The sequence below is a fragment of the Vombatus ursinus genome, unplaced genomic scaffold (genome assembly GCF_900497805.2).
Source record: "Vombatus ursinus unplaced genomic scaffold, bare-nosed wombat genome assembly UNPS02014779.1, whole genome shotgun sequence".
Classification (NCBI taxonomy): domain Eukaryota; kingdom Metazoa; phylum Chordata; class Mammalia; order Diprotodontia; family Vombatidae; genus Vombatus; species Vombatus ursinus.
The window spans coordinates 47,242,604-47,268,765 of record NW_020954557.1 but is presented as its reverse complement, the minus strand read 5'-3'; the positions used below and the strand labels follow the sequence as shown (position 1 = coordinate 47,268,765).

General features: G+C 36.7%; 2 protein-coding genes across 3 annotated transcripts; one reads left to right on the top strand and one right to left on the bottom strand.

Annotated features, from left to right (window-relative positions):
* Positions 1-14,338, top strand: SSB (small RNA binding exonuclease protection factor La). Its single transcript, XM_027865901.1, has 12 exons — positions 1-160; positions 2,740-2,814; positions 5,835-5,938; positions 6,032-6,206; positions 6,412-6,519; positions 6,617-6,717; positions 10,089-10,160; positions 10,631-10,673; positions 11,253-11,393; positions 12,189-12,375; positions 13,045-13,179; positions 13,928-14,338. The coding sequence occupies exons 2-12, from the start codon at positions 2,749-2,751 to the stop codon at positions 14,014-14,016; spliced, it is 1,221 nt and encodes a 406-aa protein (XP_027721702.1). The 5' UTR covers positions 1-160; positions 2,740-2,748; the 3' UTR covers positions 14,017-14,338.
* On the bottom strand, positions 14,018-24,106 carry METTL5 (methyltransferase like 5). 2 transcript variants are annotated; one of them, XM_027865902.1, is made up of 8 exons: positions 23,852-24,106; positions 22,363-22,477; positions 21,859-22,040; positions 20,308-20,390; positions 18,983-19,024; positions 18,010-18,061; positions 14,729-14,778; positions 14,018-14,117 (listed from the first exon to the last, which is right to left on the bottom strand). In XM_027865902.1, the coding sequence occupies exons 1-8, from the start codon at positions 23,949-23,951 to the stop codon at positions 14,079-14,081; spliced, it is 663 nt and encodes a 220-aa protein (XP_027721703.1). In that variant the 5' UTR covers positions 23,952-24,106; the 3' UTR covers positions 14,018-14,078. The 2 variants fall into 2 exon arrangements, with proteins under 2 accessions (XP_027721703.1, XP_027721704.1); XM_027865903.1 differs by lacking the exon at positions 18,983-19,024.
* Positions 24,107-26,162: the final 2,056 nt, after the last annotated feature.

The window sequence follows — 26,162 nt, the reverse complement described above, 5'->3', positions numbered from 1 at the left end:
CCTCCGGCCGCGGGGGCTGCCGGGCCGGGGCCCAGCTCCGGCCTTTAAATAGCGGACGAGCTCCGGCCGTTTCACTGCCACAGGGAGTCGAGGAGTGAGTTCGTGGGTTGTGGGGATCGTGGCGGGGCGTCGCAGACCCTGTCGGAACCTCACGGAATAGGTGAGGCGCTTGAAGACCCTGGAGAGAGGCTGTATTGACTCGCTTTCCTTTTCCTTCCACCCTTCCGCCCTGCTGGAATAGGGGTCCTGGGCGGCCTGGCCTCCGCTTCTGCCCTCCTGTTGCAGGCTGCTGGGCCCTCGCGGCGGGAGGCCGGGCTGCGGAGCTCGGCGGCCGGAGAGCCGGCTGTGCGTGCGGGCTGGGGAGGGTGGAGGAGGGCTGGCGCGTGCTGCCTCTTCTCGCGGGCGGCGCGTGCTGCCCTGGGATGGAGCCGACCAGACCGGAACCGCGCGGCTCCGCACACGTGCTGGGCCCGGGGCCGCCGCTTCTGGCTCCTCGCCGAGAAAGAAACTCTCTCGGATGGGGGTCGTGCGGGCAGCACCTGCTCGGCGCCCCCTCGCTCTTCCGCCGTGGATCTCTCCCTTCTTCCTGGGTCCTTCGGTCCCGTCTCCTCTCCACGTCTGGGCCCGGGAAGAGGCCGCTGCCGGAAGGCGGGTCTTCAGGGCCCCGCCTGGGCTGGCATGGGAGCTCCGAGCCTGTGCGCATTGAAGCCTCCGGGTGGGAGAGAGAGGCCGGGCGGCCCGGGCCTTGTACTCCCAACCGCGGCTACGATGTTCTAAGAGGGCCTTCGTGCCGATCAGACTTGTTTAAACTGCGAGACCGAAAGCCCTGGTTGTGTTTGGAGGTGTCTGATCCAAATAAGGCAAGGACCTAAAGGGGCCGAGGTAGGAGAAAACCAGAGGTGCCAGAATAGCCCAAGTCCGCAGGTCAAGACAGTCATCATCAGAAGGACCAAGTTGGCCAGGTGCTTGAGTAAGCTAGTTCTGATGCGGGTTAAATTCCCACGACAAAAAATTGTAACCGACGGGGCAGATCTGCCCTGGAATTTTGTTTTGTTAACTTTGTTAAACAAGTTAAGGAATGTTCTTGGAAAAGTTATGGTGGTATTTGTCATATGTATTTGGCAGATTTTGTATGACATTTTAAAGCAAATACGAAAGAAGAGAAATCAGGCATAAAGTTATAATCGAAGATAGGCATTAGGGTGGAGGAGGCCTGAGTTTGAGGCTTCCCTTTCTCTAGTTAGCAAATTGACTTGGGACAAATTACTTAACTTCTTTGGCCCTTAATTTCCCCATCTGTAAAACAAGTAAGTTGGACTCGTTGATCTCTTTGTCTTAGCTAGACACTCACCAACTCTTAACTTTCCACCCCAGCCCAATGTATTGCAGGATCTAATATTTAGAATATAATCTTAAGTGAAGTGCTTGTTGGAAACCCTGGGTGAGGAAACCCCTTAGTCTACTCTGGTAGTACCTTCCTTAAAGATTTCTTGAGAACCATAGTTTAGGCAATAATTTAGTTTTCAGTCTATCCCTTAGCACAGAATAAATGCTGTTCCTCCCACCCAGTGCATTGATATATCAAGATCTTTTTTTTTACTGACCACTCGGATTAAGGCAAATCTTTTGAACATTGCTCTTGAGGTTTTTTTCAGCGCCCTCAATTCTATTATCTGTATATATTTTTAATTAGCTTATTTTTCCATAAGTGCTTTGAGATCAGAAAGAGAAATATTGCTTTTATTTGAGTGTTAATGAAAAGAAACTTTATAGTACCTACTTGTAATATCATCACTAATGTTCATGAGTCAGGAAATGGATATAAATGAAACCATTTATTTGGAAACATTTTAAAGAGCACTTTGATATGAGTACATCTAACATTAATACTGTAAAAGTTTTTTAAAAAAATAATTACAAATTGAAATTGTATCAGAAAGTAGGCCATTAAGAAATCAGCAGATGGCTCAGATTCTTATAATCTAGCCAATAGCTCACTAATGTTCAGACTCCTTAAGAGTCTGCCCAATATGATGGATGTTCTAATAAACCTTGTCTTTGCCTGGGAAAAAAAAAAGATATCAGCAGATAAGTTTACTGCATTTTTACAGATGAACAAAAAGTGTAATTATCTTTAAATTTGCAGTCAGTACACCTAGGCTCCAAACTCACCTCAGAACTTTGAATCTTGTGTTTGTATAAAAATTGTTTAACTTCTCTTTGCCTGTTTCCTCATTTACAAAATAATAACATTTACTTTACCTACTCATAGGGTTAGTGTAAGGAAAGAGCTCTGTAAACCAATGCATTTTTTCCCCCCTCTGTTTGGGCTAAAGAACATAAGAAATAGATAAAATTATTAGCTAGATGATAGTAACCATGGCCCTTAAAAGTGTTATTTTTAAATGTCAACAATCTTTTTTTATCATTTTTTCTTCATACATATTAGCTAACTTTATATTGGAGAAGTTCTATTGTGATTCAGTATGAAATCATCTATATTTGAAGGAAATTTCATAGGAAGTTGGTACCTAATCTTTGCAGTTAATACATTTTTGGTCTTTTAGTTGACTGACCATATTTAACAGAGATGTGATGCTGGCAGGATTCCTAAATTGTAAACAATCACCAGGCACTGGTGGAAGGAGGCATTAGGTACTAAAGTTTTTTTGTTTTCATAGATGAGTTTACCTGCAAAAATAAGATAACTTCATGGTGATTTCTTTTGAAAAATTACAGGCTCCCACAATGGCTGAGAATGGTGATAGTGAAAAAATGACTGATCTGGAGTCCAAAATTTGCCAACAAATTGAGGTATGATTCTTGTGCTGATGACCTATAAAACCAGCCACTTAGAAGAGTGTTTGAGTTTGTAAAATAGACACCAGTAGTACTTTTGTTTTAGTATTATAACTGATTCAAATGAAGCTATGCCATTCTGTTGATGCTGGCAAATATATTAATATATGCTATTAATAAAACTGCAGTTTGGTTTGTGAAATTATAAAAATAGAAGAGGCCTTACAAAGGTCATCTTGTATTTTAGTCTCCCTGCCTTTAGATAAGATTGTCTCAAATCATTTTGGACTGGTACCATTCTCCTGTTTTTAAAGACATTCTTATCCACCCCTCTTCTATCTTATATCATGTCAGTAATCCTTTGTAGTGCTGAATGAACCTTTGAATTGAGAAATTTTTCCTCTCAACCTAAATTTTTCTTGTTTTGAAGCGGTTTTTCTGTTTCTGTTTTCACTGGACATAGAGAACAGTTAATTATCGCTTTCTGTTTAATAATCCTTCATATCATTGAAGTGTTTCCAAACTTCTTTCATGCAAAGTAATACCAATTGCTCTGCCTTATTCACATATCTATTTTCTAATTATTTTCATAATTGAAATTGTCATCTAAACTCTTTTGGCATTTTTAACTTATGGAACTCCAATTAGGATTTATACTGGCTATTGTTTCATGGTTCTTCTGAGGAATCTAGATATTATGTTTAATCATGGTAACTTACGATCTTTGCAGATCATAGACCGGGGGGGGGGGGGGGGGGGGGCCCCACATGTGGCCCTCCAGGAGGGCCAGAACGACTATGCATTTGGCAATACAAAGGTCTGTTCTCTTTCATTTCAGGGAATGAAAAAAATGAAAACGTGAGGTTTCTTTGCTATCCTTTCTTAGGTTTCCTCTATTTTCATAAGTTTTCCTCAGGTTGGTTCTTCAGAACTATTGAGCAGGTGATGTTTGCCTGTAGTATCCCTTCTCTCTTTATCAGCATTCAATTCCCATATCCCCAGGTGACTAGTATTTTCATATATTACTCATTGGTTTCCCCGGACTTCTATCATTTCCCTTTGGCACCATCTCCAGCTATACTTGGCACCCACCCCCACCTAAACTGCTTCATGTTTTAGTTGTCTCCCCTATTAAAATTCATTTATCTTATGTTCCATTCAGTGGAGTCCTGCTGTCTAATAAATAATAGCTGGTTAATCTGGTAAGCTATGGGCAGCTAGGTGGCACAGTGGATAGAGCACTGGGCTTGGAATCAGGAAGACTCATTTTCATCAGTTTGAATCCAGCCTCAGACACTTAGTAGCTATGTGACTCTGGGCAAGTCACTTAATCCTCTTTACCTCAGTTTCGTCATCTGTAAAATGAGCTGGAGAAGGAAATGGCAAACCACTTCAGTATCTTTGCCAAGAAAACCCCAAAAGCATTCAGAAACAGTCAGACAATGGAACAACAATCTGATAAACTAATATGTTGGTGGGTGCTCATGGTAGGGCTATAGAAAAGAACATTGGACTACAGCAGGTTCTTTCACTAGCTTGATATATAATGTTGGGTAAGTCACTTCAACTCTGGTTTTTAAATCGTCATCTATAATATCTCTAACAACTATAATATGAAGGGTCTAGCCAGGGGTGGGGAACCTTTGGCCTCAGGGCCACATGTGGCCTTTTAGGTCCTTGGGTGTGGCTTTTCCAAATTTTACAGAACAAATCCTTTTATTAAGGGGATTTGTTCTGTGAAGTTTGGATTAAGTCAGAGGGCCACACTTGAGGACCTAGAAGGCCATATATGGCCTCGACGTTGCAGCTTCCTGACCCGTCATAGACCTTTCTATTGCCAAGTGCATAGTCTTTCTTCAACTTGTTTGTATAAATCTTCCTGACAGCATAATTGTTTCCAATAAACTTAATGTTTCTGATAACTTTACCATCATAATAACATCAGAATGTTTGTCCTTTAAAAATGTAACAGCCTTAGAAATACATTTTCTATGTACTTAGTTCTAAGCAAAGAGCTAAGAATTCTTGTCTATCTGAACTGCATACCATGCCTTCAGGAGTGAATAAACTTTAAAGAAAAGTAGGTGTGAAATTTGGTAATAGGGAAAATGTAGTGATGCTAGATGGCTCTATTTTATATACCTAATTATCTGGTTCAATCTCTTTTATCTATTGAATATGACATTAGTCTTTTTCTTGCTAGATACTACTCTTTGTTAAAAGGTATGAATTATTATAATTTTTTCATTTAGTTAAACTGAAAATTTGGCCGTCTAAAATCATAATTTGGTCTTAATGTCTGGGGGAAATGAATTTTTCTAATTTGTAATTCTCATAACTAATTATTGATCATTGAGGAAGAGCAGTGGACTGGGAGTTTTTATTATAGCTGACATGCTGTTAACTATGCCATTCAAGACCAGAGGATGGATGAATTAGATAATCACCAACAGATTAATTATTTTCAAAGATTTATTAATCACAGATTTTCATTTATCTTAATTCTAAAATGCATGTAACATCCAATTATAAATTGTCATCATTGAGAGTTTGCCAGCCTCCAGATAAAGTCGAGGTAGATGTCTCATTTTTGATGGAGTTCTAAAAAAAGTCACCCAGAAGCATACTTATGCTGCCTTTTATAAAAGAGGCACATTTTACAGCTTATTCTTGAAACTGATGCTTTGATAAATGCTTTCAGGTACTCAGAAAAGGACAGTCTTATGTATGTACAAGTTTGCAATTCTAATGATCTGCATGATCCATTTACTTATGTGTCTCCCAGGATCTTCAATTATTTAAATCTTTCTGATTGGTTACCTTGGGTTTATGCTCACCAAATATTTATATTCCTTAATACCATCTTAATATAATATTTAAGAGGAGTCGCCTTTATTGTGTTTCTAGGTCACTGTCATCCTTATACTGGTTCATATAAATGAAGTGCCATTCTCCTACCACTAGTTGGAACTTAAGTCAAACTTGCTTTTCTTTATGAATATTTACAATGACAATATGTTGTACTCATTTTACAGTACTATTTTGGTGACTTTAACCTTCCACGAGACAAATTTTTAAAGGAACAGATCAAAATAGATGATGGCTGGGTACCTTTGGAGATAATGATCAAATTCAACAGGTAAAAATCTTTGTAAAAAGTCTTAGGCTTCTCAACACAATGCTGAGTTCCCACTATGACTCTCCCTTTCTCTCTCTTTTTTTTTTTTTTAAGATTGAGCAAACTAACAAAAGACTTTGATGTGATAAGAAGTGCTCTAAAGAAATCAAAGGCAGAACTCATGGAAGTTAGTGAGGATAAAACTAAAATCAGAAGATCACCAAACAAACCCCTCCCTGAAGTAACAGATGAATATAAAAATGAAGTCAAAAACAGATCCATCTATGTTGTAAGTATGACTTCTATTGGAGCTTACTTTACATTTATTCTTTAACTGTATTTGAGGGCAATTCCAATTGCCCCATGTAGATTTATTTCTGTTGTAAAATATAAACAACTTAAATGTGCTATTTTGCCATAAAGTTAGCTGAAATGTCATTTTCTGGATATTGCAATTTCTAATTAATCATCCCTTCCTTCTCTGCTCTCACCAGAAAGGTTTTCCAACAGATGCAACCCTTGATGACATAAAAGAATGGTTAGAAGGCAAAGGTCAAGTACAGAATATTCAAATGAGGAGAACATTACATAAAGCATTTAAGGTATGAGAATTTACATGTGTCTTTGTAAAAGTAAAATTCTGGAATTGCATAAAATATCACTAATCTTCTTTTAAAATAATTTCTTATTACTCAATAGGGATCAATATTTGCTGTGTTTGATAGTGTTGAATCTGCCAAGAAGTTTATAGAAACCCCTGGACAGAAATACAAAGATACAGAGCTGCTGATACTCTTTAAGTAAGTTAGTTTGATAATACTTCAACTAATATTATATTGGGAAGGTGAATTAGTAGTAAGGTAGGGGAGGCTTCAAAGGCAGCATGTTGGGAGCTTTTAGGAGTCCTTACGAAAATATGATTTGTTAAGTCTAACAGACTATTTCATTGAGATGATTGCTGCATGAACAGTGAGTGCTATCAGTGAAAAATCTGTTATTATCTTATTTTGATTTAACATGCGCATTTTGGGAAAGTTTCAAAATACAGAGATGATCGATTGCACTACTTGGCATTTTGTTTCTGGCTTTATACTGAAAACAGTATTTCACTAGCAGTTTCCTGAGAATGCCATGTTTTTATTCAGTTTCCCTGGAAAGATTATAATAGGTGCCACGTTGTCAGAAAAGTTACCACTGTTGAAACTCTTTCATGATGAGTTTTTCTTCATCTAAATTTAACTGTAAACATCATTCTCAGTATGAATTCTTTATTTAAAAGACCAAGTCTTGCCTTTTTTCCATCATTTTCATTGTTTTCTGTGGATAAGGGCTTCCTATGTAAACCTTCATTCTGAGCTTCTGTAAGCTTTTTGTGCCATTTAAAAGCTTACTGTTGAAGCATTGACTGCTATGAGCCAGTTCAATTCTCAGATAAAAAGTTTTATCAGCATTTTTGGGGGGTAAGATTATTTGATCAGTACATTAGAATGTATAGATAGTAGTGTATCTAGACTTAAAAAAGACATTTTGAGTCTCATGATTACCTTCTGATTAAAATGGGGAAAAAAAGGACTGCCTGATAGTACACACTTTAATGAATTTTTAATGTCTAATTTTCATAACTCTAAATATGGAGCCAGTTTCACAAAGGAAAAAAATCATGCCATAAAAGTAAAATTGGTTTGTTTGTATGTAGCCCACTTAACAAGTGGACCCAAATGTTGATAATGGATGATGTCAACAAATAGGGAAGTTTTTAGTGGCATGCCCACAGGGCTTTGTAATCAACATTTTGAATGTATAGAAAATAACAAAAGTCCTGTTAGACTTTGAGATACTACAGAGTTAAATCCTGCATTTTTGGTTTTTAAAAAAATGTATAAGTACAAGATGAAGACATTTCTTGGGGAAAGCTCTGAGGGTAGCTGAAAGCAAATCAAGTGAGTCGGTGGTGTAACATGCTTGCCAAGAAAGCTATTTTACATTCTGTTAATAGAACTGTATTATCTAGGAAAGGGATATATTAAAGTCAATCTCTGTCCCAGAGTGCAGCTAGACTGTGTTTAGTTCTGGGCATTGCATTTCAAGGGCTATATTGATAAACCAATGGTAAAGGAGTCATCAGACCATATTAGATTAGACTTAGTTGAAGGAACTAGGTAGATTTGTTCATCTTGAAAAGAAACTTGAGGGGGAATATTTTGGAAGGGCTGTCAACTAGGAGGGAGAGAAGAGTCAATTGCTGTTTTGGAGCTTCTGTAAGGCATGATGAGGTAACAGTGGGTAGAAGTTATCAGGAGGTAGGTATATGGGGGAATTTTCTATATTAAAGGATCATCCAGAGAGGAAATGGGTTTTCTTGTGAGTTTGAATTTTTTGTTAGTTACTCTAAATGTTTAGTTCAAGCTGTGGGCATCAGTTTCTTAATCTTTAAAATAAGATGAGTAACTAGTTGATCTGTGAGGTCCTTTATATTGTTAAATAAAAGAGAGTCCAGAGGATGGACTGTCCGAGGTATTGTAGAGAGTAGTCCAGTATCAAGTGGGATTCCTTCATGGTCTAATGGTCCTTCTACCTAGAAGACTGTGATTGCGATATTCTGTTAAATTGCTTTTAACATGCTTAAGTGTCTTTAATGAAGATTTAACTCAAATTTTATATTCTAGGCTCTTGTGGGTATTTTCCTGCCAACGTTGAAACACATTTTATTTGACATTGCTAACATAAGCCTGACTATCTAACCTTGAAAAATATTGCTGTAACAGGTTGAACATATTGCAGCAAATCTTTGCTATGATCATTTTGGCAGCCATAGTGTAGTAGAAAGGTCAGACTTGTATAAGGACCATTAGAATGATGACAATCAAGGAAGAATTAAATAATCATAAGGACTTTGGTTGTACATGGATTGATTGGGTTAATATAGTAGAAATGATGATAGTCCTCATTATATTTATTCCAGTACTAATCAAGATACCAAATGGTTTCTTTAAAACCGTAAGTATATGTGTAAAGTATTAGTGTTTGATAAACCTGTAGAAAATCAAAACTAGGAGAAAAAGGATTTATTAATTCTATTCTGGAAGAGAGATGAACAAACAGAGGGAATTATTAGGGACAAGATATTTATTAGAATAAATTTCTGCATAGAAGTATAACTGAAGGGAATATTATGGGAATTATGATGGACAGAATCTTGGAATAAAAAATGTTAAGGAACCAATAAAGTTTACTAGTTCACAATGAATAAATGGTCAAAGGCTATAAATGAACATTTTACAAAAAAGGAAACAAATTTTGTTTTATCACTTGAAAAAATGCCTAACCTTCCTTTTGGGGTATAAACTAAACACTACCTCACACCCTTGAAATTGGCAAAAAGAATTAAAAGCTAAAGAACTCGAGTTGGCTGGATTTTGCAAAACCAGGTACACATTTGTTACTGTTGGAAATATAAAAACTCTGATCCTTTTTTTTTCCTTATGAGGCAATTGGGGTTAAGTGACTTGCCCAGAATCACACAGCTTGTGAGTGTTAGGTATCTGAGGTTGGATTTGAACTCGGGTCCTCCTGACTCCAATGCCGGTGCTCTATCTACTGCACTACCTAGCTGCCCCCAAACTTTGACCTTTCTCTGAGAAAAATCTGGCACTTATCAATAAAAAAATACAGAGATAAATTCTCTCCTTTGAGCCAATAAATTGCAGAAATCAAATCATGTTCACTGGAAAAGAAAATTTTCAACAAATAGTGTTGAGAATAGAATTGGATAAAATTGGGAGTATGTTATATGAAGTATGGTTAAAAAAAACAAACCAAAGAGCTCTCTAAAGATCTTCATGGGGTCTTAACTTATTGATAATTGGCTCAGTAAGTCTTGCTAGATTAATAGGATGGTATAAATGTAATTAAGATTGTTGAGTATAATGCAAAACAATTAAAACAACCAGAGGACAGTATGGTAACTATGAACATGTAAGAGGAATTTAATCAATTTGTTAGCGGTCCAAGAGCCAGGAACCCCGTGCTAATAGTTGTGTGGCCTAGGAGATTCCAGAGTGGTTCTTTTGTTCTCTCCCATACCAAGTGGGGAAAGTTATTTCTTATTTTTTAGTCATACTGTTTAAGGTTTCTTCCTACACATTTAATAGCTCAATTATCTGCCCTTTAGGGAAGATTACTTTGCAAAAAAGAATGAAGAAAGGAAACAAAATAAAGTAGAAGCTAAAGCAAAAGCTAAACAGTAAGTATTGTGGAAGTGAAATTTAAAACTATTTCCACCTACATTTCAAATCGTGTACTACTAACCATAAACATACAGTATGTGGCAGATTACCTGGGAACTTGAGGTGGCCATTAGATGTTTGGAGAGAGAGTTAGTTTTGGTGGGCTCTTTTGTGAAAACTACATCAGGCTCTCAGAGTGAGCTATTTTAAGGTAATGAGTTTTGAGTTTAGACAGCTTAAAATGCTTGCAAGGAGCATGGAAGCTCACAGGATGATTTAGGGAACACAAAATTGCCAGACTTAACTTAACTGAGGTCTTCATAATGGAGAATGAGTTCTAGTTAACTTGGATCATTAACTTTGTGACTTAATGAAGATTACTTTTGTAGGCCTTTGCTTTGCTATTTGTTAGACTAAGTTGTTTGAGACTAAATTATCTTTAAGATTCCTTCCAACTTTAAAATTCATTGATGCTATTATTTTGTAGAGAGCAAGAAGAAAAACAGAGGCAAGCAGAAGATGCTGAATTGGCAAGTACTGAGTTCTTGTGTTTAAGTGTAATAGTCTTTATCATTCAAACATGTAAATAATGAAGCTGGGTTAGTATATCTTCTATGGTTAAAAGTAATCATTTTGATTGTACCATAGTAGTACATATATGAAAGTGAAATATTTCAACAACTTTTAATTCAATATTTGTAAGGCCCAAAGTAGTACTTAGCCAAAGTTTTATTCTCTAAAGAACATGGTTTGATTTAATCAGCTATGTTATTTAGTTCTTTGGTAAACATGATTTGTAGAAGAAAGTAAGACCATGATATGAAGGAGATTTTACAGAGAAAATTTTTAGGATAAAGGGTATAATTGCCAACTTGGTCAACAGCTGTTTTGAACTTCTGTAGGTCAAAACTTGACAGATTCTTTAGAATTTTGAACTCTGATATCTTTTGAGGGAATCTGCAGAGATCTTGAGTATTGTATTATCTTATAACAGACTTTTACTTATTTTCTACATAGGTGGAATGACAAAATAATTTCTCTTATGGTTTTTAAAAAGAAACTTAGATTTTGATTCCTTCTAATAATTAGTCTTATTTATGGTTCTTTAGAAATCCCTGGATGAAAAGATTGGATGCTTGCTGAAATTTTCTGGTGACTTAGATGATCAAACCTGTAGAGAAGATCTTCACACACTTTTCTCTAATCATGGAGAAATAAAGTGGATAGACTTCATCAGAGGAGCAAAAGAGGTTAGAGATGTGTTTTACTTAAAAAGCTGCATTCAGGAGAACCATGGTTGCTTTTTTCTTAATTAAGAATGAAATGCTCTCTCCCCATTTTTATTTTATTTTTTTTTTGGTGGTAGGGGGAACAACTTACTGCAGTCATGAAGGATTTTCACTTGATTAGACGTTGTCTTTTGTAGACTAAGTGCTATATAATGATTAAGAGTTTTCAGCATAAACTTAGGAATTGTGATTGGGATAGAAAAATTCAACAGAGGTCACTTTTGCATTGTTTTAATGGGGTAGGTTAAGGTTTTCTGGGGACCCTTCTCTTAGAAGTTCACTTCTCTCAAGGTGTGGGTATTGGCAACTTATTTGTGAGTACTCTGTTGATAGCATTTTTGCTGTCCAATACCTTGAGGTTTCTACAGTGGTATTTGGACAGGTATTTCTTCTTTTGTTATTATTGTCTCTCTGAATCTGCCATTGTGATAGCCAAATAAATTTATAGTACTAGAAGCATCAGGTGGGTGTTTTCCATAGTATTCCTTATTAAGATTTTTAGAATGGTAGATTTCAATCTAGGCTAGTTTATCAGTAAAAATGTTAACTGATAAGACCGTTTAAGGAGGCCTTTATGGGGAGAGACTTATCATAGGTCATAGTACTCAAAGCACTAAGATTTAAAAATGTTTTCTCAGTTTTGAATTTATCATGTTCTTTCCAGAGCTATAAAGATAGTAAAATTACTTTGCTGTTTTAATGTATACTTGGAGAGTCAGCTTAGAATGTAATATGTATGGTTATTGTTTGATACAGGGAATAATCCTATTTAAAGAAAAGGCAAAAGAAGCACTGGACAAAGCCAATGAAGCAAATAATGGAAACTTAAAATTAAGAAACAAAGATGTAACATGGGAAGTATTAGAAGGAGAGACAGAGAAAGAAGCTTTGAAAAAAATCATTGAAGACCAACAGGAATCCCTAAATAAGTTGAAGTCAAAAGGTAATAGAAGTTACATTGAATTGTAAAATACTGGAAGATTACTTAGTTTCAGTCTCCCCTTTACAGATGAGAGAATTACAGCCAGGTAACTTAAAGTGACCTGGGAATTTTAAAACTTTGTTGGTAATATACAAAAAGATTGATGTTTTTATGGATTTACTTTATAGTTTACTAAAGCAGTAAATTTATTTCTAATTTGCCTATGCTTACTCTCTCATCTGAAAAAATCTTAGCCAAAATAAGTTTTTAAAAAGCCCCAAGCACCCATCTATATTAAAAATATTGGGACAGACTGACCATTTTAATGACATTTAAAACTAAGATGTACAGGCAGCAAGGTGGGACAGTGGATAGAGCACTGGCCCTGAAGTCAGGAGGCCCTGAATTCGAATCCACCCTCAGACACATAATACTCACAAGCTGTGTGACTTTGTACAAGTACTTAACCCCAACTACCTCACCCCCCCCAAAAAATAATAATAATAAAAAAACAGGATGTGGAATAAATCTATAATGGAGAAATGGTAGGCTTTTCCAATAAGATCCAGGAATAAAATATTGTTACCACTGTTCTGGAAATGCTAACTACTGCATAAGCCAAAATAAGAAAATGAAGGAATAAGTATTAGGTAAAGCTTTTAAAATCTTAAAAACTATATATATCTACAGGTCGCAAATTTAAAGGAAAAGGAAGAGGAGGTGGTAAAGCTGTTCAGGGTACACCCAATAAAGGAAAAATACAATTCCAGGGCAAAAAAACAAAATTTGATAGTGATGAAGAACAGGAAAATGGTGATGCTGGAGGTAAGCTTTATTTGTGAGAGAACTTCATTACAACTTTTGTGATTAAGTTGGCTTAGGATGGCCCTTTTAAAATGCAAAGTACCAAACTGGTGACAGAATATCCTAACTCTTTGAAGTGTGGTGACATTCAGAAAGGAGCATTCACAACTGACCTGAATTGTCAGTGAAAACAAGCTCATACAAAGAAAGCAAGTTCTGTATGTTGCTAACTCTTAACAAATGCAATCCAAACTAAGAAGTTTTACATTTTATTTTTATATTTTTCTGTTCCACCCTTCACCCCTGTTCAGGGTTGCAAACTATATATCTTTGTAAATGCAAACTATATATCTTTGTAAATGAAGAAATTTAGTTTTTTGGAAGATAAAGACTTTATAGTAGAATTATAGGAATGGATAATTGCTCTCCCCTTCATCTTTTGAGTTTTCATAGAAGAGGAAGAGAAAATCAAGACTTTAAATACTTGGATAAAATTAAATCTCTTGGATTATTTAGAAGTTGTCTTATTTTATGTTGTGCCATAAGTTGGAAAATTGGTTTTGAATCTTAAGCTACCGTCTGTGAACAGAAGAAACTCTTTTTTTGAAACTTGACACAGCTTCATTTGGAAAAAATAGCTAAATATCACCAGAAATACATTAAAAAGAGTACCAAGGACATTCTAATTTTGTGGTCTTTAATCTTAATGTTGCAATCTAAACTTGTAATTTTAATGTTTGGTCTGAATGCAATTAATTGTTTTTTATAGGATCCCTTAAAAGGACACGAGAAGAACCTGAAAAAGAAGAACCTGCACCAAAACAGTTGAAAACAGAAAATGGAGCTGGAGACCAGTAGCTTGATACAAAAATTTTTATTCATTTTAAATAAGTTTTAAGCTGTTTCAGATTTGGGGGTCTTTACAAAGAAAACCGAATTAAATCCACTTCAATGTCCACCTATAATAGAAGGAAAGACTATTTTTGTTTAACTTGTTTTTGTTGTCCAGGTATCCTTACTTAATCTGGATGGTTTTTTTATATGTAGAGTTTTGTTCATGATATATGTTGGCATTTCAGACATTGATCTGAACATCAAAAGAAAGGTTCTCTCAGTGAAGCCTGGCTCTGTAATGTTGGAAATACCAACAAATAAAATGTATACCATATAAAAGGCTAAATTGTCTTAATTATTTTTATACTGCTATTTTTATATGGTTTCCTTTGTTTTTAACAGAATAGAAATCAGGCTTTGTTTTCCTTTACCGTTGTTACCCCCCAAGAAAAGTATGGCTTAAGTGAGTATATGAGATGACCCAATATATAGGGTTGTTCAACATCTATGTAACAATTTAATTTTACAGGTTTTTCTTCTACTCTTCTGGCAACTTTTTGGAAAAGGTCATCTACTAACTGAATAGTTAACTACTATAACATGTTTGTCTTAAGTACACTGTTCAAACACCCACCTTTAACTTTCCATTTGTGAATATTTAATCATAATCTCTAAGGTCCCTATTATTTCTAAAAGTGTCATCTTTTCAGTGGTTATATCATAAATTTTAACTTACTGTTTTTTTCTTATGAAATTTGTATGATGCTGGTAGGTCATATCGTAGCTCTGGGAAGACAAAAACAATAATTTAATTCAAAGATAGCATTCAAACTGGTTCTTTAAAAAGTGAGTGCTGGGGGCAGCTAGGTGTCAAAGTGGATAAAGCATTGGCCCTCCAGTCAGGAGGACCCGAGTTCAAATACGGCCTCAGACATATAACACTCACTAGCTGTGTGACTCTGGGCAAGTCACTTAACCCCAACTGCCTCACCAAAAGAAAAAAAAAAAAAAGGTGCTAAGGGTATTAGGATTTTGCAAGTTTAAAAAAATTTGTTTTTCATTTCTCTATGCTATATAAAGCAAAGCAATAAGATGAAAATTCTTGCCTAGAAAAGACAACATATAGGTTGTTCAAAGAGAACTTGGTTGTGAATGCTACAAAATGAATAAATTGGAAGTTTCTCAACACACTTAAATTGAATTTGACGAAGTTTTTCAATTCTAAAAGTATAATTTTAAGGGAATGGACTAGAGTAGGGGTGGAGCACCGGCAGCCTCGAGACAACTGGTGGCCTTTTAGGTCCGTGGGTGAGTTTTACAGAACAAATCCTTTTATTAAGGGAATTTGTTTTGTGAAATTTGGATTCACTCAAAGGGCCGCACTTGAGGACCTAGAGGGCTACATGTAGCCTTGAGGCAGGTTCTCCACCCCTGGACTAGACAGTTTCAAAGGTCTGTCAATTTTAAAACTCCAGCTCTATAGCAGGGGTTTTTAACCTATTCTGTGTCATGGACCTATTTGGCAGTCTGGTGAAGCCTCTGATAGACATTTTTAAATGCATAAAATTATCAAAATAAGTCCAAAGGCCCTAGGTTAAGAACACCTGCTCTATACAAGGCCAATAAGCAAGTGGCCCAATGATATCACACCTCTGTGGCTTTTTTAAAATATAAAATATATTAAGTGAAAAAGCATGAAAGCCACTTTGCATAATTGGGAAACAATTAGAAAAAGGCCAAAGTTTGAATCTCTGCTAGTCACTACATTAATAACTTGAAGAAAGATATGAAATAAATCCAGGGTACTATTCCTGTGACTTTCAAGGAAAAATCAGGAGGCTTTCTAACTTTGCCTTTTGAACTCCATATTAATGTTAGCAGTAAGGTACTAGATTGTTGGAAATGTCCCTCCCTCTAAGAGGCTTAGAAGGATAAGCCCTAGTTTTTAAAGCTGTGGTTTTATGTAAAAGACATAATGACAAGGCCAAAACTTTAATTAAGGCATGTTAAATTATTCTGATTACTATGTAGCTGAGAATTGTTTTTAATTAAATTCCCATTAATTACCTTTTACATTCTCTAGCCTGTGTTCAGTTCCTATGTTCAGTTATTTTACCTCCATTAAGAAAACGGAGGTCTTCCTCTACTTTTCCATTCTTTATCTTTTAAAACTTCTCTCAACATTCTTGCTCCTTCCCTTTCTGAATCTAAGGAAATTGATGTCCTTTTCTCTGCCTTCATTCCTTTCCTTCCCATTTTTTCCAGGCTCCTGCAACAGTAAGCCACTTGATCTAATGGGTTCATATCAAACATCACAATGGAAGGACTTAATTCTGCCTACATAGAACCTTGCATCTATCCTCTTCTATTCTCACCATCTCTCGAGTCCAGACCCCTGGACCAAAAAGTTTCTTTATACCTCCAATATTAATTCTATCCATTCTCCATACAAGTGCAGGGCTGATCTTCTTTTGCATAAATCAAACCAAACCACTTCACTGCTCGAAACCTTTCAATGACTACCTAATTTCTTCTGAATAATAACTCCAAACTCCTTAGACTGGCATACAAGGCTAACAATAAAAACGATGCCAACCTTCCTCTGTCCCCTTCACTCATCCTTTGTATAATCTATGTTACAGTAAATGTTTTCTAATCGATGTTCTGCAAACATTCTGTAATCTCCAACCTCCACATTTCTTTTCAAGCAAGTTGCTGTATCCTCCACCCAGCCCTACTGTATGACCCACACTGACTCAGTCAATAAGCATTTATTAATCACACACTCTTTTGCCAGGTACTGTTCCAAGTGCTAGGATTAAAAAGAGGAGCTTACATTGTAATGGGGGAGACAACAAGCATATAGGGTAAGAAGGAAATAATTTACAGAGATGGAGCACTAGAATTAAGAGTGGTCGGGAAAAGCTTCTTATGGAAGATGAGATTTTAGCTAGGTCTTGAGGGAAGCCAGATGAGAAGGGATAGTACTCCTGGTATGGGGGACAGCCAGAGAAAATGTCCAGAGCTGAGAGATGTCAAAGAGTACAAGGGTAGGATGAGGGGACTTTAAGTCAGAAAAAGACTGGAAAAGTAGAGGGGGGAACTAAGTTAAGAAAGGCTTCAGATCCCACCAGAATATTTTGTGGTTGATCCCAAAGGCAAAAGGAACAACCAGGGGCGTTTCGATTGGGCCTGTGCTTTAGGAAAATTACTTTGGTGGCTGAATGAAAGACAGATTGGAGTGGGGAGAGACTTGTTACAGGACACCCACTAGCAAGCTACTGCAACAGTCCATGTGGTTTGCATGGTATTTTACAAGGGAGAACCCTAGAGTATAATCTTTATTTTACTTCAGCTATTTCAAGGGCATAGTTGATAGTTGAGCTAACTGAGGGGCAGAAACAAAATACAGGGATAAGGAAATATAACACTGTTTACTGGATTGTTTAAGCAAGAAAGTAATAATAATCAACATAAGGTTTTCCTCTATTAGAAATTAAACAACAAAACTTTAATATTGAGTATCTATTCAATGCCAGATACTATGGGTTAGCCAGTGTGGATACAAGGAAACATGGCCCCTGAATTTTTAGAATTCGAGGACTGTGAAGGAATATGATGGACACAAATAATTATAAAACAAGGCATAATCTGAAAAGGCAGTGGAGAGATAAATTTGCTTTTTACAGAGCTTAAACTGTTTCTTTACATTAGGGAGCACAAGGAAGAAAAGCCATTCTTTTATCTCCCAAAATTTTTTCTTTTCCCCAAGCTTATGTGAAAGACAAGCCCTGTACATAGTTGGACTTAGGGAATCAGAATGCCATATAAGAATTCTTTCAAGCGAAAACCTCACCCAACATTTGAGCCATGCCCAATTTATTACATTGCAAAATACATGATGTATACCCTCTTTTCCCAATTCTTACATATTATCAATACTACCACTACCTCCACCCCAAATAGCATCAGGCTTCCAGATTCAGGATTATTTTAAAGAAAATTCAGAATTCTTACCTGCTATAACATCCATCTTAATTTTCCATTCATCTGCTTTCTTTTGAATATGCTAAACATAAAAAAAGTTACCTTGAGTTGGTTTATTCCATCTGAAACAAAATTTAGTTTATCATGCTTATATTAAATATATTGGAGCTTTCTACTGATACTATACTCTTATCAAGACTCATCTTTTTAAAGACTGGATTGACTGCATGACAGTTTTAAAAATATAAGAATAAAGAACTTCAATATGGCTAACAATCTGTTAAAATGCATATGGGGCTTTCCTAAATAGCTTGACTGCTACATCAGTTAACAGCAGTGAGGGAGAAATCAGTAGCATTATTTCAATTTATGAACTTAAAAAAAACTCAGGACATTCAGCAAAGATTGGGACTAATAGTTGTCACTGAAGACTTCCTGTTGGAGCTGATCTAACAGAAGGATAAGCAATCCTGTCAAATTTTACTAGTTATTCAAAAGTCTGTGTTTGGAATATTGGCTTACTGATTCATTTACTGTGTAAAGAAATACCACAGGTTTACTTAAGACTCAATTTCTGTCTTCAAAGTAACTAGCAACAGAGGTGTACTGTGTTTATGTCTGGTCAAAAAGTGACTATTTGTGCTTGAACAAGTCACCTAAACTTCTCAGAGCCCAAGGCAACTCTCTCAATCTATATAAGTTGTCTATATGCACCAGGGAGGTGAATACTTAATTCATGTAATTTATTAGCAAAAATTAAATTCCCCTAAATTATTCCTCATCAGAAATACATTGATAAAATCAGATCTAGATTAAAAACAAAGTAGGTAATCGATTAATTTTTTCTCTAATATTCAAATATATGTGAATTATATATAACTAAAGTAGTTCCATATATTTTACATTAGCTAGAAAACATTTAGTATGAGAGTATGGTTTAATTTTAGGAAGCATGAGAAGTTTGTGGGAATCAAAACTTTACTTTTAACCATTTAATACTTACATCCATAAGAATGGTAAAGGAAGGGTTAAGTGGCTGGTCATTCTAATAAGAAATGGAATATATCAGTAAGATGATAGTAGGGATAAGATATAGAAGGAATAAGCATAAGTTGTCAACTCTACTGAGAAAATTAAGTGAAAAGGTTATATTAGGACAAAAGTAGGTAATCAATGACACTAAGCAATATAAGGGCCATTAGTTCCTGTACATGAATTTTTTTTTCCTTTTCAGATTCTATTTTTCCTTTTACTATTTTTGTTCCTTTTTTCTCTTCCTAGTCTTTACAGCTCAAGTAGCAACCAAGGTCATTGTTTAAATCCACTGATAGTAATTACACCTAAAGAGCTTCTGTTTCCTAATAACAAAGGTTAGAAGTTAATTATAGAATTGAGTATACCAGATGGCATTGTAAGAACCCAGGAATATCAAAGGAGACAAGAAAAGAACAAGGAGAGTATTAGAAAAACCAAAGGACTTCTACTAAGGGATATACTGCTGAAAAAAAAAATACACGGCCTTAGAACTCATTGGCTTACATGTAATGTTTGAATAAACTAATCAGTGTTCAACAACTCTTAATTTATAATCACCTACTCAACAAGTATTTCCTGGACACCTTCTACTCTTTCAGACTATCACAGTCTTAAACCTGGAAGGGCTCTTCTAACACCCAGCACTTACAAAGTATTCGATGTTGATTTGACTAGCATTATCCAGAGAGAGAAAGTGAGACAAGTGCTGGATTTGGAGTCAGCGGACCTATATTCACATTCTGGCTCTGCCACTTACCATGTAACCACAATCAATCAAATTACCTCTTCAGGTCTCAATTCCTGTTTGGTAAAATGTGGGGGACAGGCTAGATGACCGTCAAGGTCTTTTCCAGCTCTAAATCTATGATCCCACATCAGCTCAGTGTTTACAAATGAAGAAACAAAGGACCAGAGAAATTAAGGGAGCTGCTAAAGCTCATATAAACAGTGAGAGAGCCAAGATTAGAACCAGGTTCCTGGTGCAATGTGCTTTCTACTACTCCATGCTGTTATCTCCTAATTAGGGTCTGATTAAAGTTGCTTCATTATCTGTTTCCTTTTCTTCCAATAGTTCCTATCCATCCAAGTCTTAGAGAAAACAAATTAGCCTCTGTGGTCCAGTGGAAATCCCTATGTCAGAGGTGCTAGCTATTAGTTAAGGGGAATACTACAGAAACTGAGTGACCTGTACAAAAAACAAAAGTACGATAGACATCTCTGTTATTCAGGATTCCCAACACTGTCACTAGTTTAGAAACTGTAACAAAGGAAAAGCTAATGGTTTGGACTTACTTCTCGGGTTGAAGTTTTATGTAAGGAATATACTGCTACTCTTGCCATTTGTAAAGCAATCTTCAGAAATGACATATCCATACCTATGAAGGGAGTAAAAAATATTTATATTTAATCTTCTGCTAAAATGGTAGATTAAAATTATTCACTGAAGTACTAGAAATACGTTTTGTAAACAAAATATGCTTTTTTTGGCTCATAGAGGAAAAGGTCTTTATGGTTAGGTAAACTGATAGTATATTTAAAGGATAAATAATATAAAGATGCAGTGACAACAGTAACAGTAAATATATCATTTACTATGTGCCAGGTACTTTACATTGTTATTGTCATTTGATCTTCACAACAACTCTGAGAAGTAGGTGATATTATTATCTTCATTTTACAGATGAGGAAACTGAGGCAAACTGAGGTTAAGTGACTTGCCCAGGGTAACACAACTAGTCTATGGCCAGATCTGAAGTCAGGTTTTCCTGACTCCAGGCCCAGTGTTCTATCCATTGTGCCATCAACCTGCCATGACAAACTAAGTACCTCCTTTCCCTCCTCTCCATTTTTCTTTATCCCTTATTTAAGCTCTGTAAATAACATCCAGAGAAAATCATGAACAATGCTAATTCCTACTAGTTGTGATCAGGGGAAATAGACTGGTGTGCTCACTTCTAAACTAGCAGATGAGGGTATTAGTCCCCAGTCAGAGACTTTTTTTAAAAAAAGCTATCTGCTGTTAAAATAACTGAGGATAACTAAACCATTATAAGCGACTGATATCATAAAAGGCTGATCTCTTTAGTGAAAACCTGGATAACAACATAGGATTCAACTCACCTTAGTTATGTAAGAGTGATAATGTAAAGAGGTAATAAGAATTTTCTTATATGAAAAGCTTTGTCAGGATTCAAAACTTACTTTATCTAAGTTAAATAAGCCCAAAGTAAGTTATAAAAAGTATCTTAAATATTCAAAGCCTTTAATAATGTAGATGTAAAAATATCTAATTAGGAACAAGTGAATGGTCTGCTTAAGGATATAATGGGTCCCTGCCCATTAGAAATCTTCAGACTAGATGACTACTTGTCAGGTATGATGAAGAGAGGATTATTCTTCAAAGGTACAGTTTAGATCAGACTACAGGACAGGAAACTACTGCCAAGGGTCATATCTGACCCTAGCTATGGTTTTTACAATTTTAAATACAAAACTTTATTTAAAATGTTTTTTAGCTGTAGGTGGTACAAAAAAAAGAGTCTGCAGGTGAATTTGGCCTGCTGGCCACTGAGGTCTCTTAAAATCATAAAGTCTTAGGCTGTTCAGTTTTATTCCCTTAAGAGAATTTTTTATATAATATAATCTGGTGAAAACTAAGAGTAGAAAATGAACAACTCAATTCCCTACCAATATATAAACAAACTAGAACAGTAATGCCTACATAAAAGACTAACTTGTCTAATGATAGTAACTAATCACTTTCCGTAAATATTCACTGATTTCTTTTTTAAACCTTACTTCTCTATAAATATTGCACCAGAACATCTGTTTCTTTTAACTAACCTTTATTATGCTTGGTCCCAAAGGGAGGATTCATGATTATAGTGTCAAAGGACTTGGACATTGTATCAGATAAAGAACACACATTGCACTGAATCATGTCAATATTTGTCAGCTCAAACTCTGCAACATTTCTACTAAATATTTCTAATGCTTCTTCATCTATATCAAATCCAACACACAACCTGTAAATGCAAAACAAAAAAGGGCTATTTAAATATGTTTCAAAAATAAGGATTTATTACATCTTTTAAAAAATGTCAATATATTTGCTCAGTGATATATTTCAACAAGAAGGGTATACTCAACCAGAAAGAACAGGGGAAGCTTATAAGTTGGTGTAAAAGGAAGGCTGATTACCAGTGTGATCTGGTAATCAGGTTTATTCTTTGCTATTCTTATAAAATGTACTACAACATCTTGTTTCCCACATATTTTAATGTAGACTGGCATACTTCCATAAACACTATTCAGTTGGTCCCAGAAATTGTGTACTGAATTACTTACCCTGCTCCTAACATTGCTGTTCCAATACTAAGCATTCCACAGCCACATCCTAGATCTCCAACCACTTTGTTTTCAATATCATCATACGTGTTGTGAATTGTATATAGCATACATGCTTTAAAAAAAAAGGGGGGGGAACAAATTAGAGACAAGGGACAGGCAAGGCTCTTGATGGAAATCTAATCACCAAAAATTATTCTTCTTGAAACATTTTCATTTGTCTTACATGAATCCTTCTAAGTGATGTACATTATGAAAAGGGCTCACAAAATGTAGGAACTTGCTATGTCACAAAAACCACCAAAATTAAATGACAGAACAAGTGTCTACATGAAAAGGCCACAGAGATGATGCATCCCCAAATAATATATCCCAAATTGTCCTCTAAAAAGGGATACTCATTCTAAGTAAACCTTTTGAAAGGAACACCTTAAAATAATCAAATTTTCTTAGTGCCAGAACCAAGACTAGCCAAGACCTACATTGATACAGGCTCATATTAGTCAACTGACCTCAGGGATGGTATTCAGAGTAACAGCACTGTTTCTACGGCTGTTCAAGTCACTGTCAAATCACTGTTAATCATCAATGCTACCTTACAAAGGAAGCTCAATAAATGTTCATAGAAGTTCTAGTCAAGTCTTAACAGTTGTTTTTGGTGCAATGTTTGGTATATAACATTTTCAAACAGGTTCAAAGAAAACACACATAAAAACTCTTGCTGGATTTTGCTACCTGAAAAAAAAATTTCTATGACAGCTATAAAAAGCTTCTTGAATATTTCCTAGAAAAAAAATTTTAGGATTAAGCTTTTGTCCTAAGTTATTAACTAAAAAAAAAAAGAGTAGTTCCTCACATCTAGTCAATCAAGAAGTCCACAAACATTTATTTTAGTGCCTAGGGCACAGTGCTAAAATCTGGGTATACAAAGAAAGCTAAAAGTCATTTCCTGCGCTCAAGGAGTTTATAGTCTAATTCGAGAGGCAACAAGCAAACAGCTACGTACAAACTTCAGATATTTACAGGATAATTGGGAGATTATCAACTGAGAGAAAGCATTATATATTAATGGGGTGGGGGTGGGAAAGGCTTCTAGTTAGAAGATGGAATTTAAGCTGAGTTTTGTAAAATGTCAGGGAAGTCAGGGAGATGAAAAGGGAGAGTTCCAGTAATGGGAGGTGGGAGAGCAGAACATTAAGTCTCGAGAAACTAGCTTAACTCTGCAACATATTGGGCAAGGTATTTATCTTTTTTTAAGCTTGAATTTCCACATCTATAAAAGGCGGATGACATTCTTGTATGGTGGAGGTAATTACCTACTATCAATGATTCTAATTCACTTCGCCTCTTTGGGCCTCAGTTTCCTCATCAGTTCAATGGGTGGCTTTGCGTTCGCGATTCTCAGCGGTCCTCCTACCGCTAATGCATCCCTATGCCAAAGGTGCTGTATTTTCTGACCTGCACTAGGAACCAGCCGGGACAACCTTACCTGCAATGTGGGGCCTGGTCGGATACTGTTCCAGAAGTAATTTGGGCTTCTCAAAGCCATCAACTTGTTGCAACAAACTTTCCAGTTCCTTCCGTTTCATGTTTTCTTCTCGTTACGTGGGTTATAATTTGGGGAGCGGGGAGAGAAGGGCGGGGTGTATCTATTTACACCGGAGAAAATATTTTATAATTATGTGCCCGAAGACCCCCGCTCCCAGCTCAAAACCCTGAGTCTCCACGGCGGCGGCGGCATCTGTGCGCCTGCGCCCGCGCATGCGCCTCTGACGCCTCCTTCGGGCGCAGCAGCACCTCCACCTTCCTTAGGCCGCACGCTCAGTGCAGCGAGACCCCCTCCCCCAACTCCAAAAACTAGACTCTGTAGTTCAGGCCACCCTGCATCCGGTGCCTCCGGCTCAGCGGTCCCCACGCACAACGGAAACTACGAGCGGAGCACCGGAGTTCCGGTGTCGAGGAGGCGGCAATGCAAGGCCAGCAAGCAGTCATGCCTGCAGCCTCTTCTCAGAAAAAAATCCCATTGATTTACACTCCTGGAATTTACAGCTGGAATGAACCTTAGACAAAGAGCATCTGATCCAACCCCACCCTCCCCCATAAAAATGCTTGTGGATTGGAAAAAAAAATTTTAATTAAGAAAAAAGTGTATTAGTCATTATGCTAGTTGCAACTACAAAGGGTGAAATAATCCTTACAGAGAGCTTACATTCGATTGGGGGAGATAAGAGGAACATATATAAATATCTGAAGCAGTAACTATAAACTAAATAAATACAAACATATACAAAGTATTTAAATACAAGGTAGTTGGGGAGGGAGGGCGCTATCTAGGAGTTGGGGGCTCAGAAAAGATTTTATGCAGAAAAAGATGGTGCTGGAGTTGTTTCACAAAGGAAGAGTGAGTCTTTTTGAGATAGAGATTAGGAGGGAGTGCATTCCAAGTATGGGAGAAGGTCAGAGTAAAGGCCTCGAAAAGGGAGATGGAATGTTATAATGTGAGAAAGAGAAGGCCAGCTAACCTGCATTGCAGATGGTAAGAGGCAAAGTAAACTCCAATGAGGTTGGAAAGACAGGCTGGGGTCTGGTTGTGTAGGGCTTTGAAAGATAAACAGTATTCCAGAGGCAATAGGAAGCTATTGGAGTCGATTTGAGTAGGGGTTAGATCTGCACTTGAGGGAAAAACACTTTGGCAGCAATGTGTAAAAGACAGACTTGAGGCAGGAAAATCAATTGGGGAAGCTGTTCAATAATCTTGGTGGGAAGTAATGAGAGCCTGAACTAAGGTGTGCAAGTGGAGAGAAGAGGTCAGATGCAAGGGATGTTATGAAGATAGAAAAGACAAGATTTTGGGGGATGGTTTGTAGAGAAGGATAATGAGTTCTGTTTAGGACATTGTGTTGAGATTTCTCTGGGACATCCAATTGGAAATGCCCAGATGGAAGTTGGTGATGCTGAAGCCTGGAAAGACTGGTTCTTAATATCTAAATATGAGAGTCATCCTCATGTAGATGCTCATTAAACCCATGGGAGCTCATAAGTCTACCAAAGGTGAATGAAGAAGGAGAAGAAAAGAGGACCTAGATCAGATCCTTGGAAAACTCCTAAAGTTAGGTAGTATGATATAGAAAATGAACCGGCAATGAAGACTGAGAAGAATCAGACTGATAGATAGGGGGAGAATTAGGAAAGAGTAATTTAATAAAAACCCAGAGAGAAGAGGACGATGGTCACAGCAGGATAAAATGCAATAGATAGGCTGAAAAGAATGAGGAGTGAGGAAAAAAAATGAGATGTGGCAAGAGGTAATTGGTAATTTTGGAGAGAACAGTTTAAGCTGAGCGATGAAATTGGCAGCCAAATGCAATGGATTGAGAAATAAGTGAAAGGAAAAGAAGTAGAGGTGGCCTGTGTTGATAGCTTTTTCCAAGAGTTTGTCTGAGAAACGGAGAAGAGATATATAGGAAAGAAGCTTGAGGGGATGATAGGGTTTAGTAAAGGTTCTTTAAAGATTGAGGTGACAATATTTGCAGGCAGTAGGGAGGAACCAGTACATAAAGAGAGGCTAGAGTCAGAGAAAGGGTGGGGGAGGATGATTGAGGATATATAATCTGCTAGAGAAGTCAAAAGACCTTCCCTTTGCAGAGCTTCCTTAAAAGTATAGTGGAAAGAGTATTGATTCTGAATTCAGAGGATCTGGGAACAAATTTTACCTCTGGTACTTACTTCCTGTGTGAACTTGGTCAAATCACTTACCTTCTCTGGGCTCAGTTTCCCCACTGATAAAATGGGGATAAAAT